The sequence below is a fragment of the Chrysochloris asiatica genome, unplaced genomic scaffold, assembly GCF_000296735.1.
Source record: "Chrysochloris asiatica unplaced genomic scaffold, ChrAsi1.0 scaffold00234, whole genome shotgun sequence".
Taxonomy (NCBI): Eukaryota; Metazoa; Chordata; class Mammalia; order Afrosoricida; family Chrysochloridae; genus Chrysochloris; species Chrysochloris asiatica.
Window position 1 is genome coordinate 2,722,002 of NW_006408752.1, and position 16,689 is coordinate 2,738,690.

A 16,689-nucleotide genomic window follows, 5' to 3' on the forward strand; every position below is an offset into this window, starting at 1 on the left:
ACTATTGTGAGGTTGTTCCAGGACCGGGCAGTGTTTTGTTCTGTTGTGCATAGTGTCGCTATGAGTCCGTACCAACTCGATGGCACCTAACAACAACAACAAAGATGACTAGAAGCAATTGGAAATTTAGGTATTTCTGTTGTTGCTATGTGCCATTGAGTCAGTTCCGACTCATAGTGACTCAATACATAACAGAAGGAAACACTGTCCAGTCGTGTGCCAGCCTCACATTCAGTATCCCTTTGTTCAGTTTGAACAACTGCTTCTTTGTCTATGTACAGGTTCCTCATGAGCATGATCAAGTGTTCTGGAATACTCATTTTTCCCAATGTTATCAATAACTTTGCATGATCCACAGTCTAAAGCCTTTGCATAGTCAGTAAAGCACCCGTAAACATCTTTCTGTTATTCTCTGCTTTCAGTCAAGATATTGCTAGTAGAATCATAAACTAGTGCAATAATTGCAGGAACGTTTGATAATTCCTCAATAGATTAATCACAGAGTTATGTTAGTATGTGACTCAGCAATTCTGCCCTTAAGCACACGCTAAGAAATCATAGAAAACAGATGTTCCAATAAAAACTTGTACATGAATGTTCACAGTAGCATTATTCACACAGAGCTAAATATGTGGAAATAACCCAAATGTCCACCAACTGATGCAAGGACAAACAAAATGTGGCATATCCATATAATGGAATATTATTCAGCCATGAAAGGCAGTGAAGTATTAGTATATGTTATAATATAGGTAAACACTGAGAACATGCTGAGTGAAAGAAGCCTGAAACAAAAGGCTAATTAATATATAATGCCATTTATACAAAATATCCAGAAATGGCAAATTCAGAGAGATGAAAGATTAGTGATTGCCAAGAGCTGAAATATGGGGAAATGGAGAGTAATTCTCAATGTGTACCAGTTTACCTTTGAAGTGATGAGAATGTTCTGGAATTATATAGTGGCGATGTTTGAATAACACTAAGAATGTTGCCAATGTCAATGAACTGTATGCCTTCAAAATGATTAAAATGGGAAAGTTTATGTTTATTTTGCCACAATAACAATAAACAAACAAGAAATCACTGGCTGACTCTACTCAGTATGGGATTGAAGGAATAGACATAGTTTGTTTCCAGCTTGCACTGGTAGTTGGGAGAGACCCATGCCAAGGGTTGAGGGGAGAAAATAGGGTGATGTACCAGGTTTCCCAACATGCTCATCTTTCTATATGAATTCCAGTTCCAATTCCAAGAATTCACAGAACCACAGACACACATGTTCAGACATAAGTATAAATCTGAAAATGATATTCTCATTATATGAAATTGTAGACTATGCAAATTGTGGTTGAGATTCATTAAAGCACTTATTTGAGTTGCCTGCATTTAGCAAATGGTGTTCAAATAACAGACAAAATCAATTATGAAAATATTTCCTTCCATTATTTCTAAGGACAAAGCTTGTGAGATCATAAATTACTTGACTTAATTTAATCGGCCTGACAGACCACATTATCTGTGTTTCTAGTTACCCATATAATTATGTCTGCTATTTGAACATCATTTACTAAATGCAGAACATCATTTACTCAAATGTCTGCTTTAATTAATCACAACCATAAGCACTTTGTTCTTTGGACATGTTGTCAGGACATGCTGTTTGCTGGAGGACATTATGCTTGGCCAGTGAATAAAAGGATGCCTCCCAACAACAATGGGCTCACACTTAATAACTGTGAGAATGGCGCAGGGCGCTGGGTAATGTTTCGCTCTGTTGGACATAGGTTCACTGTGAGTTGGAACTGACTCGACGGCACCTAACAGCATTATAATTGGCCTTTGCTCAGAGGAACCTGGGGAAACACTTAGTAGATTTTCCTCCTTTCTCTGTTGCCCTGTGCTAGATTCTTGGAGTGCAAGCAGAACCCTGGAAGCTTTGTGAGACCAAGGGTGTGTGTAGGCCCTGCAGTTCGGCCTCTGGCCTACTGTTAAACTGTGAATTCCAACCCCTAGAAGGTAGGGGCTGTTTTTGTCTTACTCATGACTATTCCTCAGCATCCAGTGCACTTAGCAGGGAACAGGTACTCAAACATTTGCTGGATGAGAAAACCAAGTATTGGATGATCTGCGGACAAATTAAACAAGCTGAATAGAAGAAGCGCATATCTCAACATCTGCTATTGTTAAGTGTTGAGCTGGTTCTGACCCACAGCGACCCGGTATAGGGTTTCCAAGGAGCAGCTGGTAAATTTGAACCACTGACCTTGCAGTCCAGCGCTGCACCAGGGTTCCATACTAAATAATCTCTTCTGGCAGCTTCCATGGCTGATGGAGTATTTGTAAAAAAGAAAACAGTCAACTGGAAATGGCTTTTGTCTAAAATCATCAGTGGCAAGATGGAAAAAGCTCTTGTCATAAACAAAAATATTTCAACTTTAGGACAGGTAATTTGAAACTAAGTGAAATATTATTTAAAAATATATTTATTCTCATCTGTTCCCATTCTCACTTCTACTCTTAACTTTATCCAAATATATAACTGTCCTAATATGCTTCATGAGGGAGCTCTGGTAGCGCAGTGATTACGAATCGGGCTGCGAACCTTAAGGTCAGCGGTTTGAAACTACCAGCCACTCCGCGGGAGAAAGATGAGGCTTTCTACTCCCGTAAAGATTTACACCCTCGGAAACCCTGTACAGGGTTGCTATAGGTTGGAACCGACTCAATGGCACTTAACAACAACAACAACAATGTGCTTCATGAGTCTTGGTGTGGCAACAGTAGTGAGGTTGGCCCAGGATTGGGCAGTGTTTCGTTCTGCTGTGCATAAGGTCGCTATGGCTCGGTACCAACTTGATGGCACCTAACAACAACAACAAATGTGCTTAATGGAGTTCTGGTGTGGTGCTGTGGGTTAATGCCCTGGACTGCAAGGTCAGTTTGAACCGCAAAGTTGGTGGCTCAAGATCACCAGCTGCTCCTTGGAAACCCTATACATGGTCACTATGGGTCGGAACCGACTTGATGGAACTTAACATTAAAAACAATGTGCTTAATGGAGTCCTGCTATGGTGCTGTGGGTTAATGCACTGGACTGCAAAGTTGGTTTGAACTGCAAGGTTGGCAGTTCAAGCTTGCCAACCACTCCTTGGAAACTCTATATAGGGTCACTATGGGTCAGAACCGACTTGATGGCACTTAACAACAACAACAACAGTATGCTTAATAGGAGCCCTGGTAGTACTGTGGGTTATGAGCTTGGCTGCTAACTGCAAGATCAGCAAGTTAGAATCTACCTGCTGTTTCACGGGAGAAAGATGAGGCTTTCTACTTCTGTAAAGATGAACAGCCTCAAAAATCCTATACAGGGTCACTATGAGTAGGAACCGCCATAATGGCACACAATCACCACCACCAACCAATGTGCTTAATATGCATTTGTTTGTTTATATGAGTTCTGGTAACGTGCTTATTGTTTGGTAAACATGTGCTTTAGATTTATAGTGCTTTGGTTTATGGTATTGTATGGGGTGAATCTTGGTTGTACAAGAAAGACAACTAAAATGTTCTTTAGAAGCTAGGAATGGTGAGATTTCAACTTGCTTAATTTGGATGTGCCATCAGGAAAGATCAATCACTAGAAAAGGACATCATGGTTGGTAAAGTAGAAGGCCAATAAAAACATGGGAAATCCTGAATGAGGTGGGTTGATCCTTTTCAGCTACAACAGTGGACTCCAATATACAGATGGATGGTCATGAAGATGGGCCAAGACTGGGTAACACTGTGTCTGTTATACATAAGGTAGCCTTGAGCAGAAGCCAACTCAATGGCAATATCATCATCATCATGGATTTCACTCTTTATTAAAATGCACATAAAGCACTTACATGGCATATTTATGAGGTCTTAAACAACAGAGTATTAATTAAAAAATGTGAGTGCCTCATTTGAAATTCTTCCAGATAGTAAATAGGGTATAAAGTCAAAGTGGGTAAACAAATCCAGGGTTAGTTTAATAGGAAAGAAAGCTAGTAATTCAGAAGATACTTTATCTTAGATCATGTCTGAACCTTTTACATTATCATTTGATAAAAAAAAAAAAAACAAACAAAAAACTCAATTTGGTTCAGATTCTTTCCTCACTAAGTTTTTGACCACTCTAAGCATATTATGGTGTTGGAGGAGAATATTGAAAGTACCATGGGCTGCCAAAAGAACCAACAGATCTGTGTTAGAAAAAGTGTAGCAAGAGTGCTCCTTGGAGGTCAGGATGGCCAAACTTCGTCTCTCATACTCTGGATGTATTGTCAGGAGGGACCAGTCACTTGAGAAGGATATCATGTTTGGTAAGGTGGAGGGTCAGAGAAAATGAAGAAGACCCCCAATGAAATGCATTGGCAAAGTGGCAGCATCAATGGGCTCAAGCATGGCAACAATTGTGAGTTTGGCCCAGGACTGGACAGCATAGGGTTGCTTAGTCGGTACCGACTTGATGGCACCTAACAACAACAACAACAAGCATATTATTTCCATTCAATTTCTTAAGGATTTTTTTCTATAGGCATTCACTTCATTTCTTCAAGGAAAGAAATCAAATTATACAGAATACTCAAAAAGAAGACAGGATTTGTGTTGCAGACCGTGAAGACCTGGTCAGAAGTTGAGGCCCTATGGGCCCAAGTGTTACAGGTCACAGGCTCTGAAGAACAAATCTAGCCACCTGGCAGTTAATAACAAATTATTTTTCATCTTAGTGTTCAGTTATATTTATTAATTTCATACATGGAGCCCTTGATATCCACAGATAAATGTAATATTTTCCTAAAAGCCAAGTCTGTAAAATTCCAAACAGGCAAAGTTCTTCCCTCAGAGAATTCATTCAAGGTAAACTGGGTAGCTCCCCGGTCTCTGTTCTAAGGACAATAGAAATGTCCTCCCTAAATTGTTTCCAGGTGTAGCCCATTCACTCAGGCAAGCCCCATTCACCAAGGCGTCTCTTTTCCTGAAGAACCTGGGCTTGGCATCCGACACAATGAGAATCCTCCCAATCCTCCCTTTCCTCCCCCCATTTGAGGCTAGGTGCTAAAAGGTATGTTAATTAAGCTTGAGAAACCAAGTTGCGGTCGTGAGATTTGAACCTGCGAAGTATAATGTAAAGTTGCCTAAATGTCTGGAAAAGTAAGATTGACAGCTGTACCTTGTCTTAGTCCCTCCTAGCTTTGTGTAAAGTACCTCCCCTAAATAAAACGAAGGTGCAGAACGAATCCAGGGGCATTACGACTGGCAAGGCGTGCTTTACAGCATGCAGGGGGCTCAGTCCAGCATTGCAACCATACTGCCTGCTTAGCCAAGATGTTTACTATGCAGGATATTACAGCCTTCGTGGCTGAGATGTTTGCAACGCAGGATCTGCCTGATGCCAGTCCAGCATTCACTCTGGTTTCAGAGTGTCTCTTTGTCTCTCTCTCTCTGTTTCTTTCTGTGTATTCTTGCTATATCTTTACCGCCGCCAGGTATCTCCTCCTCATGAACCGAACCCCTATGTCAAGGCAAGTCTCCGGCAGATTTGTAAGCTATGATAATATTTAGGTCTTTCTTAGATTATGAGGAGTCCTTCATTTGGCTAGATGTCTGATGCATAAGCAATGTATTTAAACATTCTGATATGTTAAAATCAGTGATTTGATAATTGAGCCTTGTTTGAATACACAGAAATTAAGACGTGTAATTGGAGACATGTGGCCTTTAAGTCCCAAACTTACTTTATCATGAGGCTTTGGCCATCTATAGCTTCACCACCTTGTAAGTCATACTTGCTTGTCAAGGAAAGGGAAATCTCAGTCTTTGCGAGTTGAGTTAGTGCATTTTCTTTGTTAGGGTCATTGTGATCAACTGCTCCTTCCCCTGTGAAAAATGGAAGCATTATTCTTTCACTGCACTCTCCCTGTGATGACAGACATCAACCACATACGACAAAGATGGAAAAGACATGATCAGAAATTGGACAGGAGAGCAGGGTCGTAGCATATAAACATATTCTAATAAATCTAAAGTGGTTTTTAGAATCTTGTTTGAAACATCACAATAACATGACACTGGGATATTCAGAATGCTGAGTAAATGAATTTTGTTATTTGGATTATTAAAAGAGAGACCTAAAAAAAAATTAATCCTCAGAAAACACAGCCAGGAGTTTCTCACCGCCTAATAAATTTGGCTCTTACATAAGGTTTTCTTTATAGCATGAAGAGTTCTTTTTGATATATCTAGAACTTACCTTCAAAAATATCAAATCTAGGACACTACCAATTATATTATTCTTAGTACAGGAAGGAATAGCATAGCAATATGGAACCATGGTTGCACAATAATTGTTGTTAAGTGCCGTCGAGTCAATTCCAACCCATAGCAACCCTGTATAGGGTTTCCAAGGAGCAGCTGGTGAGCTTGAACCACTGACCTTGCAGTTCAAACGACTTTGCAGTCTGACGCATTAGCCCACAGTGCCACACCAGGGCTCCATGGTTGCACAATAGTTAAGGGTAAAAGGTAGTTGTTTTGACGCTACTCAGCTATTCTGTAGGAGAAAGATCCAGCCATGTGCTCCCATAAAAACTTCTACTTGTTGTTAGGTGTCGTTGAGTTGGTTCTGACTCATAGCGACCCCGCATAGGGTTTCCGAAGAGCAGCTGGTAAGCTTGAACCACCAACTTTGTAGCTCAAACCGACCTGTCATTCCAGCGCCACATCAGAACTTCAATGGGGGTAGATCCACTCTTGTCCTATAGGATTGCTCTGAGTTGGAATCAACTCGAAGGCACATGTCAACAATAACAGCAATAGTATAGATAAGCTCATTAAATTCGAACAACTTTTAAAAAAACAAACAAAAAAAAACAACTAGGCTAGGGAAAGCAACCAAGCAAGTGACAAATGAGAGGGTAAGTTGAAGGAACAAGTTCTTACCAAGAAAAGACTCCACACTAGGCACCTCTCCCAGCAGCTCTAACAATTCATTCAGTGAATCGTGTTTTTCAGGCGCAATGGCATCCTGGTGTTCCAGCAGGAGCTTCACAGAAAGAATAACAGATAAATACACCTTCTCAGATGTAGACATGTTTATAGGAGTGTGCAGTTTTTCCTGATAGTTTTCTTCTGCTAGAGATTGGATCTGAGTCCGACACATTCAAATGAGGAACCAAAGAGACAGTTTTAATTTTATCCACAAAGGACATGGAGACAGTACAGCCAGAATCTGAAGCATCCTGAGAGGCATTCCTCAACCCACTCAGAGCAAGGTCTGGTAAGGAGCAGCCATGCGTCATAGATGTTCTCCTCCACATGGATAAACAACATATATTGAAAACGTTAAATTGGGGGAAGGAGTATTAAATGAAGCAGAAATGTTTCAGATCATGGTGCTAGCAAACTGGTATAGCATTTCCACATCTTTTCAGAGAAAACCTACAGTAACCAAACACCACTGCTATTAAAATAAAACCACCACCTGTAGCTATTTATTTTGTTTGGTTTTGAAGATCTTCCATGGGTAAAGATGGCAAAAGTCCCCATGTGGTTTCTTGGCTTGAGATCTGGATGTACTGACGATTCCATGTTTTATGATCCCCACAAAGGTTCCAAGGTGAGTGAAGACCCACTGGGGTGTCCTGTCAGAGTCGGTCATTCTCAGATCTCAGTTTTATTTTCTTCACTACTTATCACAGTCTTAGGTTTTTTCTTGAGGTGTTCACCCACCAACAGTGCATAAGGTTTCCAGTTTCTGTCTCCCACTGGTCAAACACAATCATCATGAGGACAGAAATTGCTGTAGCAATTGTGAACTCACAGTGACCCCATCTGAGAGACTAGAGCTGCGCCCCCGTTAGGTTTTTTTCTTTTTACTGTAAATTGGGTGAGAGTTAACAGTAGAGTAAATCAGTTTTCCAGTCAATAGTTCATACACATTGTGTTATAATTCACTCATTTAAACTACAGCAATGATTTCTATTGTATCTACAGGTGGTAAAACCATCACCACTATTTAATTTCAGAACATTTCCATTAACCCCAAAAGAAACTCAGTACATTAATCAGTCACTCTCTATTCACTCCTCTTCTTAGCCCCTGCAAACTATATGAATTTGCTTTCTGTGTCTATAGATTTGCCTGTCTGCACACTTCATAGGAATAGAATCATACAATATGTGACTGGCTTAATGTTTCTAAGACTCAAGTATCATTGCTTCATTTCTTCATTTATTGTCAAGTAATATTTCATTATATGTATACACCACATTTTGTTTATTCATTCAGCAGCTGATGGACATTTGGGTTGCCTACATTTTTGGCTATTATGAATAAATGTTGCTGTGAAATTCATATACAAGTTTTCATACATAATAACTTTATGTTTAAATTTTTGAGGAGTTGCTACAAAGACTTCCAAGTGGTTGCACTATTTTCATTCCCACCAACAGTGCATAAGGTTTCCAGTTTCTCCACAACCTTGTCAACATTTGGCACTATTTGACTTTTGGATTCTATCCATCCTAGTTAATGTGAAGTGGATCTCATTGTACTATTGGTTTGCATTTCTCTGATGACTAATGGTGTTGACCATCCTTCTTGTGCTTACTGGCTATTTACATACAATTGTTCCATAGCATTTCAAGATACCATATGAGGGAGGGAGTTTTACAAAGTTGCTGGAAAGTGGAATTAAAAGACGATGGAATTATTCTACAAACTTTTTGAAGTCCTCTCAATGTATTGATCAGTTGATGAAAATGTTGTGATTAGAGGCTCAAAGGTACCTAAACCTGAATTTCCTATAGAACAGTGGTCACTGATTCAATATTCATGGGAGTTTATAGAACATGATTACTACAAATAATGAGGTTGACTATATCTTCTGTGGAGAAATGTCTATTCAAATTCTCTGTCTATTTAAAAATTGGGTTATCTTTTTATATTGAGCTACAGAAATACTTCATATATTCTGTATACAAGTCCCTTAATCAGATATGCAATTTACAAATATTTTCTCTCATTCTCTAAGTTGTCCTTACACTTCCTTGATGACATTGCAGCATAAAAGTTTTTAATTTGAATGAAGTCCAATTTATCTAATTTTTGTTTTGTTGCTTATGCTTTCTGTTATATCTAAGAAAACATTGCCTAACTCAACATCAAAATAATTTACTCTTGGTTTTCTTCTATGAGTTTTACAAACTCTTATATTTACATCTATGATCCATTTACTGCACTGAGGGTAAAAACCAAGTCTCCAGGAATTGACAGAATACAAATTGAAATCTTTCAACAAACTGATGAAGCACTGGAGGCGTTCACTCATTTATGTCATGAAATTTGGAAGAGAGGGATCTGGCCCATTTAAAATGGAATGCAGAAATCATCAAACAATATCATTAACATCAAATGCAAGTAAAACTTTGCTGAAGATAATTCACAAACAGTTGCAACAGTATATCAAGAGGGAGCTGCCAGAAATCCAAGCTGGATTTAGAAGAGGTAGTAGAACTAGGGCTATCATTGCTAACGTCAGATGGATCTTGGCTGAAAGCTGAGAATACCAGAAAGACGTCCACTTGTGCTTTACTGACTATGCAAAGGTTTTCAACTGCATCATCATGACAAGTTATGGGTAACATAGTGAAGAATGGGTATTCCTGTGCTCATAAGGAGCTTGTACATGGACCAAGACAAAAGGGGTATTGAATGATTTTTAAATCAGTAAAGGTGTGTATCCTTTCACCATATTAACTAAATCTGTATGCGAGGCAAATGATTTTAGATGCAGGATTAGATGATGAATGTGGCATAAGAATTAGAGGAAGATGCATTAACAACCTGTGATATACAAATGACACAATCTTGCTTGCTAAAAGTGAAGTAAAATACTGATGAAGATCAAAGACTACAGTCTACAGTATGACTTGCACCTCAATGTAAAGAAACAAAAATCCTCACAATTGGACCAATGAATAACATTATGGTAAATGGAGAAAAGACTCAAGTTGCCAAAGAGTTCAAAACTCATGGAAACAATAGTCAAGAAATCAAACGATGTATTTTATTAGGCAAATCTGCTGCACAAGACCTCTTTAAAGTGTTAAAAAAAACAACAACAAACAGATCAGTTTGAGGACTAAAGTGTACTTGACCCATGCTATGGTATTTTCAACAGCCTCATATGCATGTGAAAGTTGGATAATGAACAAGGAAGACCTTGGAAGAATATATTTGAATTATGGTGTTGGAGAACAATATTAAAAGTGCCATTGTCTGCCAGAAGCAAACAAATCTGTCTTAGAAGAAGTGCAACCAGAATAGTTCTTAGAAGCCAAGATGCAAGATTTCATCTCTCATACTGTGGACATGTTATCAGAAGGAGCCAGTCTCTAGAGAACGACATGTTGTGCTTCTTGTTGTTAGGTGCCATCAAGTTGGTACTGACTCATAGTGACCTATGCACAGCAGAATGAAACACTGCCCGATCCTGGGCCAACCTCACTACTGTTGCCACGCTTGAGTCCACTGATGTTGCCACTTGGCCAACCCATCTTGTTGGGGGCCTTCCTCTTTTCTCTGACCCTCCACCTTACCAAACATAATATCCTTCTCCAGCGACTGGGCCCTTCTGACAATATGTCTGCAGTATGAGAGGCGAAGTCTGGCCATTCTGGCCTCTAAGGAGCACTCTGGCTGCACTTCTTCCAAAACAGATCTATTGGTTCTTTTGGCAGCCCATGGCACTTTCAATATTCTCCTCCAACACCGTAACTCAAATGCATCAATTCTACGGTCTTCTTTATTCACTGTCCAGCTTTCGCATGTATATGAGGTTACTGAAAATACCATGGCTTGTGTCAGGTGCACCTTAGTCCTCAAGCTGACATCTCTGCTCTTCAACACTTCAAAAGAGTCTTGTGCAACAGATTTGCCTAATGCAATACGTTGTTTGATTTCTTGACTGCTGCTTCCGTGAGTGTTGACAGTTGATCCAAGAAGAATGAAGTCCTTGACAACTTCAATCTTTTCTCCATTGATAAGAACGTTGTTTATTGGTCCAGTTGTGAGGATTTTTGTTTTCTTTACATTGAGATGTAATCCATATCGAAGGCTGTGCTCTTTGATCTTCATCAGTAAATGTTTTAAGTCTTCTTCACTTTCAGCAAGCAAGGTTGTATCATCTGCAGATCGCAGGTTGTTAATGAGGTTCTTCCTCCATTCCTGATGCCACGTTTTAGGACATAGTGCTTAGTAAAATGGAGGGTCAACAATGGATTGACACAAGGGAAAAAACCATGGGCTCATATGTAAAAGCAATTGTGAGGATGGTGGACCTTGTGGTGTTTTGTTCTATTGTATATAGGGTCACCATGAGTTGGAACTAACTTGACTGTTAACTGACAACAACAACATGATCCAATTTGACTTAATTTTTGTATATGGTGTGAGGTAGGGAATCCAATTTCATTTCTTTTGTATGTGGATATCCAAGGTATTTCAGCATAATTTGTTTATTTGTTTCTCATTAAACTGTCATGGCACCCTTGCTGAAAATCAACTGATCATAAATGTAAAGGTTCCTTTCTGGACTTTCATTTCTACCCAATGGATCTATATGTGTCTACTGAATGCCAGTACCAAACTTAATGTCTTTTCTATTTTCTTTTAATTTTAAGATCAGTGAAAGGAAGAAGTAATCCTTTAATATTGCCAGCCTCAATGAAGCTATTCTGTTTTCGTTATATTCACTTTTTTCTTTCCTTGTTAAAAGGAAAAACAGCTATTTATTGAATGATAAGCACAAACCAATATTATAGAATCGTCACATAAAGGTACCTTTTAAATCTCTAAATATTCTCTGGGCTTTAATCATAATTGTGCATTGTAAATTCTAAACAAGAGACATCAAATAGTCATTTTTTTTAAAAAAGCATATTTAATTAGAGATCTGAGAAATAACCTACTTGCTAACAGCTCTAGGACTGTGCTGCATCCATACAAATAGCTTCAGTCTTATTGATATTTAATCTAGAATTCAATGTTACTTTAATATAATATCTTTAGCTTGATAAAACCAAATTTCATTGTTTTCTTCCCACGTGTATGCAAACTGAAAAGTTCCTTTTTTCCTGTATTTCTCAACACCAGCAATTCACAATAGACAAGTAAATCTCTTGGTGCTAGTCCGAAAGCTAACTTCCTAGGAAGGAATGTCACAGCAAACTGCCCTCCCTTCAATGGGCAGACAGTGACCCTCAGTTAAAATTACTGACACAGCCAGTAAGCTTCATAGGTCCATTAGGTTTTCATCAATCCCCCGGCTACTAACATTGCCAGCAAATAATTTTCTGAATGTTTTGTAATTTTCCTTTGCACCTTGACACCACCACAGAACTTCAATATGCCATGGTGAGACACTGCCATTGTTCACATGGGGGGTGGGGAGGAGGCGGTCAACACCAAAAGACAGACTCCCAAATCTTGACATAAAAGTTTATATTCACTTTTACGGGCTCTGTTATTGCAAGTCATGGTATTAGTACTTAAGAATTCTGGGTTTCACAAGTGGTTTGAGATTGCCTAGCTAATTTAAAGGTTGGCGGTTCAAACACAACCAGTAGCTCTGTACAAGCAATGCCTGGCAAACAGCTTTGATAAAGATTTCAATCAAGAAAACCCTGCTGAGTAGTTCTACACTATAGTACACAGTATCACTATGATTGGCAACCGACTTGGCAATGGGTTTGGGTTTTGGTTTACTGGTACTTAGTTTTACAGGAAAGAAATGCATATATATATATTTAAAAGGTGAATTGATTAAAGGACAAACACTAAAGATAAGGCAAAATCTGGGAGAGCGGTATTTTAATGATAGAACATCAAGAAAAAATAAGTTAGGGATCAGAACCAAATATGCAAAATGTGTACATTTATGTTCTTATTCTCTGAAGAGCCAGGACAGTTGATCCAGCTGCTGTTTCTGGAAATTGATGATTTAAACCAGCTCTACCCTTTATTTGGTAATTATAGTATAAAAATTTCCCTCAAGTTATCTCTTTAAAGAGTTATGGTTTTGCAGTTAGACATGGCCCTTAAAGAACAAGGAAGAAGCATGTGGCCACAGGCTTGGCTGGCTTCTTGTTGCTGGCTGTGTTTGTGTCTGGATGTGGACGCCTCCTCATCTGAGACAGACAAAAGACCAAGACAGCTTTTCTTCGTCATTACATTTCTCCTCATCACATCTGCTTCCAACTTAACACAAGAAAGACACCCTCATCAGTGAAAAGTTTTGTTTCTCAGGACTGGATTCTGTTTCCAATTCGTGTTAACAAAAGGAACAGACTATTTTTTCTTTTTTAAAAAAAATAAGTCTAGAGAACACAATAACATTTTCTCACTGCAATCCTTGGGAAAGAATCTCTCATGCTAACAGAGGATGCCGATGCCCACCACTGTGTGTGTGTGTGCGTGCGTGTATGGATTCTGCCTTCTGCAAATGTGTAGCCAACAGGTGGATACTTTTCTGTGATGGATCATCTATCATAAAAACAGACACATGGATTGGTGCTCAAATGTGAATGACTCTGGTGTCCTACTGGGAAATTATTTTTGTAAATGATGGATTACTGAGCACGTCTTCTTTGTGATTTTTGAGTATTTATATACAGAGAAATGTAGCACCTCCTTTTTATTCTAAAGAGCCCAAATCACTCCTTTAGTAGGTCACTCTGACCTGGTCTTGTTTGTAATAAGCTCTCAATTATGTTCCTTAAAATCCATACTGAGAGCATGTTGCAAATGTTCAAAGTGCCCTGGGCCAAAACTGAAAAACAGAAATAAAAACTAGACCCAATTGTTCTTTCAAATCCACACTCAGGCTTTAGTTTCTTGTTGCTTGTTGTTTTTGTACTGCCGAGTCAGTTCCAACTTGAAGTAGGGTTTTGAACTGCTGATCTTATGGCTATCAGTCCAATGCTTACTCTACAATGCCACACGAGGGCTTGTAGTTTTTTAGAGAAACTTAATAATAAAGACTGAAAACTTTAAGCTGCCAATCCTGCAACTTGTCAGTATTTCTGGTTTGATTTAGGAGAGTACATTATAAATATTAGAAATATGTCCTTTGAGTGGTATGCACTTGTTTTGTGTTCTCGAGTCGTGTATGTAGTTCAAAGCTGGAAAGATCTTTAACTAGAGCTTCTCAAAGGAGCCAGGGTAGCACAAGTGGTTTTCAATCAGCTGTTTACATACAAGTTCGGTTCGGACCCACCCAGGATCCATGGACAAAAGGCCTGGAGAGCTGCTTGTATCAAGATTACAGCCAAAAAACCACATGGAACAATTCTATTCTATAATTTGCCCTGAGTAAGGCAGCTAAAAAACAACAAGAGGGGCTTTTTAAACTGTAATGTGCATTCAACTCACCTGGGAATCGTGTTCTGATACAGATTCAGATTCAGGGGGTTCATTTCGAACACATCCTTCAAGGCCTGGCTTTGAGTTGTTGTTGTTGTTAAGTGCCGTTGAGTCAGTTCCAACCCATAGCGACCCCATATAGGGTTTCTGAGGAGCAGCTGGTAAGCTTGAACCACCGACCTTGCAGTTCAAATGACTATGCAGTCTGGCGCATTAACCCACAGTGCCACACCCAGACTCCGGCTTTGAGTAGTGAGGTCCTAAACTATACTTGAAAAAGTTACCATTTAAGAGTCTAGATTTTTTTTTTTTTTTTAAAGTTCCAATTGGTGTTATAAAGATAAGACAAAAAAGAATCCCAGTGTATATCCTGCCTCCCCACTACCACACACTTAAAAGCCCATGTAAGGCTTCCCAGTGCCAAATAATGTCCACTATAGGCACTACACTTAAATGGTTGATGGTGATGATGTTTGCACATAAATTATACAGAGACATTTTGGCAGACTGTGAAACTGATGATTAAAAGAAACAGAAGTTTCCAAAGCAATAAAAGTGATTCTTTGCAGGGGGCTGTTATTGGGTTCAGTATGCTGGGCAAATAATCTGAGAGGCTGGGCTATATGAAGAACGTGGCATCAGGATTGAAAGTAGACTCATAAATCTGCAATATGCAGATGACACAACTTGCTTGTTGACAGTGAAGAAGAATGATGAAGAGCAATGTAAGAATTATACCTTCAACAAAAGGGAAAAAATCCACACCAACTGGACCAAGAAGCAAAGGATAATGGATAAATGGTAAATGGAAACAGATTGAAGTTGTTAGGATTTAATATTACTTAGATATACAATAAATGCCCACGGAGGAAGGAATCGAGAAATTAAAAATACCTGTTGCAAGCGGCCTATTTAGGTCTGGAAAGGAACTCACTCTCGTGGCCCAATTTTTAGCTAAGCAGCAGATAGGTATATAGCGGGACAGCACTAGTAAGGTATGTTTCTCATGTGGTGTTGTAGGATCAGCACTGAACTGTGAACCACAACGTTGGTGGTTCAAATGTACCAGCTAAAATTGGAAACCCTGCACAGGGTTACTATGAATGGGAATCAGCTCGATGGTACTTACCAACAACAAAATGCTCACCATGGAACGGCCAATCATTCAGAATCAGAAGGGCAATGTTTAGCTAAGGATGGAGCTGAGAAGCTATGGCAAGAAAGGTGGAGTGGACATAAAACCACAAGGGGGAAGCAGGATAACTGTTGGTATATGGAGTGGATGCAATCACTGATATGAAACTAAATGTATAATTTGTCAAATGTAAAACCGATCCTGTCTGTAAACCTTCACTTAATGCACAATAAAAAGGTTTTAAAAAAAGGCGTTAAAAAGTGTTAAGAAGCAAAGATGCACTTTGATAACTAAGGTGCACCTGACCTAAGCCATGGCATTTTAAGTCACCTCATATGCATGTGAAAAACTGGACAATGAGTTGTTGTTGTTAAGTGCTGTGGTGGCATGCAGAGAGAGACAGAGAAGGATGGGACTCTAGGCCTCTGGACTGAGTAAAGCTGAGTGTCTACGGGCAGGATACTGGCTTGAAGAATGTGTCCTTTGGTCATAAACAGACTGACTGAAGAATTTTGTAACACTTGCTGGAGCAAGAATGTCCTTTGGTCATTCACAGAATAGGTTTTTGACTCATAGCCACCCTATATAGAATTTCCTAGGAGCAGCTGGTGGGTTTAAACTGCTGATCTTTTGAATAAGGAAGACCAAACAGTTGATGCTTTAGAATGATGGGGTTGGTGAAGGATATTAAATATTCCACGGAATGCCAGAAGAATGAGCCAATCAGTAAGAATACTACTTAGAAACAAAGCTGGTAAGAATTTATCTCACATTCTTTGGGCATAGTATCAGCAGGCTCCAGTCTCTGAAGAAGGCGATCATGTTTGGTAGAGGGTCAGAGGAAGACTCTCAGTTCTCAGTGAGATGGACTTACACAGTGGCTACAACCATGGGCTCAGATACAGCAACAGTTGTGAAGATGGTACAGGACTCATTGCACACAGATTGCTATGAGTAGGAACTGATGCAATGGCACCTAACAACAGGAACATTGTTGGGTGGAGGTTTCTTCTCTTCCCTAATCTTGAGTAGCCTGCTTACTCCCTCTATCCTTATGTCCAAACAATAGAATAGCGAAAATGTTTGTATTTCCCAGGAAG

At 39.3% G+C, this 16,689-nt stretch overlaps 1 protein-coding gene across 2 annotated transcripts in view; it reads right to left on the reverse strand.

Moving 5' to 3' along the window:
• The window catches only part of IQGAP2 (IQ motif containing GTPase activating protein 2), a 373,356-nt gene that overhangs the window by 30,381 nt on the left and 326,286 nt on the right, over positions 1 to 16,689 (reverse strand). For both annotated transcript variants that reach the window (XM_006873291.1, XM_006873292.1), the window contains 2 exons: positions 6,973 to 7,075; positions 5,769 to 5,910 (listed from right to left, as the gene is read on the reverse strand). In XM_006873291.1, coding sequence (XP_006873353.1) covers positions 5,769 to 5,910; positions 6,973 to 7,075 — 245 coding nt within the window. The remainder of the gene's footprint in view (positions 1 to 5,768; positions 5,911 to 6,972; positions 7,076 to 16,689) is intronic.